The sequence below is a fragment of the Lycium barbarum genome, chromosome 2, assembly GCF_019175385.1.
Source record: "Lycium barbarum isolate Lr01 chromosome 2, ASM1917538v2, whole genome shotgun sequence".
Lineage (NCBI taxonomy): Eukaryota > Viridiplantae > Streptophyta > Magnoliopsida > Solanales > Solanaceae > Lycium > Lycium barbarum.
This window is the reverse complement of record NC_083338.1, coordinates 123175147-123178807: the sequence shown is the minus strand read 5'-3', so window position 1 is coordinate 123178807 and position 3661 is coordinate 123175147. Positions and strand designations below refer to the sequence as shown.

The 3661-nt window shown below is 36.3% G+C and overlaps 1 protein-coding gene across 1 annotated transcript; it reads right to left on the bottom strand.

Moving 5' to 3' along the window:
- Nucleotides 1–204: 204 nt before the first annotated feature.
- Nucleotides 205–3151, bottom strand: LOC132627025 (uncharacterized). The gene is made up of 3 exons (XM_060342074.1): nucleotides 1741–3151; nucleotides 723–951; nucleotides 205–588 (listed from the first exon to the last, which is right to left on the bottom strand). Exons 1-3 carry the CDS (start codon nucleotides 2604–2606, stop codon nucleotides 430–432), a joined length of 1254 nt encoding a protein of 417 aa, XP_060198057.1. The 5' UTR covers nucleotides 2607–3151; the 3' UTR covers nucleotides 205–429.
- Between the last annotated feature and the right edge of the window lie 510 nt (nucleotides 3152–3661).

Sequence of the window (3661 nt, the reverse complement as noted above, 5' to 3'; positions counted from 1 at the left end):
AATTTTAGAAGAAAACATAGTCGAATTTTAGTTTTACGTCTTTCTGATAAGAAAACTTCATTTTTACACATCAAAAATCTGAAAAGATCATTTTCTTTTATTTCATTGCAAGTGATGATCATAAATACCACTTGGCAGTTGCTAGTGACACATAAAATGGCACAGATGAAATACTAATGAAATTTAGAAAGGCTAGCTCAAAAGAACGGAGAAAAAGCCCTCATTCTCATTGATATACATATGGTAAACGACATTATATACAAGTTACAATTGTGGTTAAGTAAAATTTGAAAGCAATTACACTCAACCACCGGCTGCATTTTGCTTGCCGGGGTGGCGGCCTAAGAAAGACATATTCATACTTGGCGTAGTAAATTTACATTTACCAAACTGTTACTTCTTGTAAAAATCTAAAAAAGACTTCAATTGTTAAATGTCACAAAAATTTCCCTCCATCTGATTTTGTACTGCTTTGATAGCAGCAACTCTAGCAGCAGTTGCAGCTCTATTTGCAGCCATCACTGCTTTTTTCACTTGTTCATCTACCCTCCTAAGCTTAATTGCATTCTCTGCTGCCTTTCTAGCAGCCTGCAAAGATCATAAAGAGGGATAAGACATTGACAATTCAAACATTATGAGCAGTATAGCATCATATGCATATGCATCAGAGGAAGGTAAGTGTATTAAATGAAGAAATAAATGCCAAGAAAACTGTTTTTCACCTGAACAGCTCGAAGGACAGCATCAGTAAGTGGGGGCGATGGAATTTTCAAATTGCCTGAGTCCCATTCCCCACACCTTGTATCACCATTTCTAAATGTGTACATTCCGTAACCTTGCTTGCGCCCTTCGTGCCATGACCCTTCATAGCAATGGCCGTTGGCAAAGTGATACACACCGAAACCATGAATCTTGTCTCCAAAATATTCACCAGCATACCGATCCCCGTTCCTACAAAACAGTCGCAAGATTCATCAGCTCAAGGGATCTGTGTTTGCAACTTAGCATAACCTTATTATCCATCCAATACAGAGCACAACATAGTAGATGACAAGACAAAATCATGAAGTACTCCCTCTGTCCCAATTTACGTGACTTTCATTTTTCAAGATTCAAATTAGGTAAACTTTGACCAATATTTTAAAATGCATTTTTTCATATCATATTGATATGAAAAGAATTGCTACTTATAGCACTTTTCATATAGTTTTTGAGTATCTAAACTTCAGTTTTAAAATATTGAATTGATCTAATCCAATTTAGCTTCAAAGATTAGTCAAATCGACTCTCACGAAGCAAAAAGTATCACATAAATTTGGACAGAGGACGTAGCATTTCAGGAAAGGGGCAAACTGGTCAGTTTCTTCCATTTCTCTTGAAGCTTCCTCCCTCAACAAATTGTCTGCCCGATATAACACATTTTCTAGTTGAGTGCAAGAATTGGGTTGCTCTTGTTAGCCAACAACATTACTGATAGTGGTAAACCAATCAAGGACAAAATACAATAACATACGGTGGGTGCATTCATCCTACAAAACTTTTTCTCCTGATCCATCACTAACAAACAACAACAAACAGTATCCCAGAATAGTAAGCAACCAAAAAAAAAAAAGCATCCAACAATTACAGCTAGCATCAGCCATATCACAAATCACAGAACCTAAAAAACGTACAAAACCTTCAAACAAGATGTAAATTTTAAAGATTTCAAGAAATTAAAAGTTGGTTTTTTGTCCTTACCTGAAATGGTAACACCCAAGGCCATGTTTGACCGCACATTTAAATTCACCAATGTAACAGCTACCATCAGAACAAGATTGAGAACCCATACCATGACTTTGACCATTACACCATTGACCAGCATATGTATCACCTGTATAGAACTTGTAAACACCATAACCATGTCTTAATCCTTGCCTATATTGCCCTCTATATTTACTACCTCTAGCCCAACTTTCTATCCCATAACCATCATATTTCCCATCAATCCAATCACCTTCATATCTTCCATTAACAAAATAATTGTAAACTCCACTTCCATTACACCTCCCTTTATGATACTCACCTTCATATATATCTCCATTACTATACACTTCAACTCCTTCCTTCACAACCCGGTTATCTTTCTCAGATTTCGGTTCTTTAATTGTTTCACCAATGAACCACTGTACAGGTTTAGAGTGGTTTCTTTGAAACCCGAATCTTTTCCCATACAAATTCAACAACACATTGTACACTTGATGAATTGACTGCTTTTTCTTACCAGCAAAGAACAGTAAAACCGCTATGAAAATCAAAGCTAACAGTAAATTCTCTGATGTGGGTATATTGTCCCTGTTAAAGAAAACGAAAAGGGTGTACATAGAAACAACTGAAAGTATCAGAACCGGAGCAACCCGGACCGGAACCGGTCGGAAAAAAGAACCACGATGAACCGGTGTTGAACCCGGTTTATGTGGTTTTTGCTCTTCAATATCCGGTTCTTGGTCAACTCCAAATTCGTTGATTGATGAAAAGCTGTGGATTGATGAACGTATAGTTGGTGATGACCTTAGAAGTGAAGACTGTGTCCTTGTTAGCTTCGCCTGACTCTTCTGACCGTCCATTCTTTCGAGTTTCCTAAAAATCTCAGCCGTTGGATTCTTTCTTAACCGAATTTTTTCACTCTACCCTTCGATATTATTTTCAACTGCAACTCCGGCTTCATTTCTGTAGGGGCGTAGTATAAGTAGGGAGTAAGTGCGCAGGTTAATTATAGCAGGGGTGTGTGTTTTTCTTTTTTTGGTGTGTGTTTGTGTGTTGAGAGAAGTGTGTATAATTTGAGAGAGATTGAACAGGAAAGTGATGAGAGAGGACCGGGTTTTTATTTGAGATTGTGGAGCCACTTGGATTTAACGTTAGGCGTTGATTTTTATATTAAAGGGTTGGATTTGAAGGAATAATTGTAGCCGTTAGATGAAAGTTCTTTTCTTGGAGAAGTTCCCGGTTTAGACGGGCATGGTTTGGTCGTTGGATCTAGATTCCGCCTTTTTTCCGCTTTATTCACTGTTGCAGGCCGGCACGTGCCCCGCTGTGCAAACTTTTGAGTTTTAATTTTACAGCTTAAGTTATAAATTTAAACATTTTCAGGACCCAAAAAAGAAATTAAACTAGTGAGAAGTATTTTTTTACTTTTTATTTAATCATTTGATATTGAAAATTTATTGATCTGACTAATCTAGATTTATGTTAAGCAGAACTAATTTAAGGGAGAAACACTTTATATTTTGAATTTTCTGATTAAAAATAAAATGATCTTATTCATCTAATTCCACGGTGATTAACTTTTAAAAAAGACATTGTTCTTCCGAAAGAGAAAACAGTAGTGTGATTGTCAGGATGATTCTGATCTGCGTGACGCTTTGACAACTTTATGGTACAAAACTTTTTAATTGGTTATCTGTACTCTTCTCTGTTTTGTTATTAATTTCTAGTTTAATGTTCCTTTTTAAGAAAAAAAAACTTTTGGACATGAGTCTTGGGTCAGGAAAAGGCACTGGAATTGGTCCGATCAGGACAGATTCAAGAAATTAAACGGTTCAATACAAATTATTTTGCTCATTCATTGAAACATAGTAATAGGAGAAAAAACTGGTGTTATAATTAGGCAATATGATTCTGC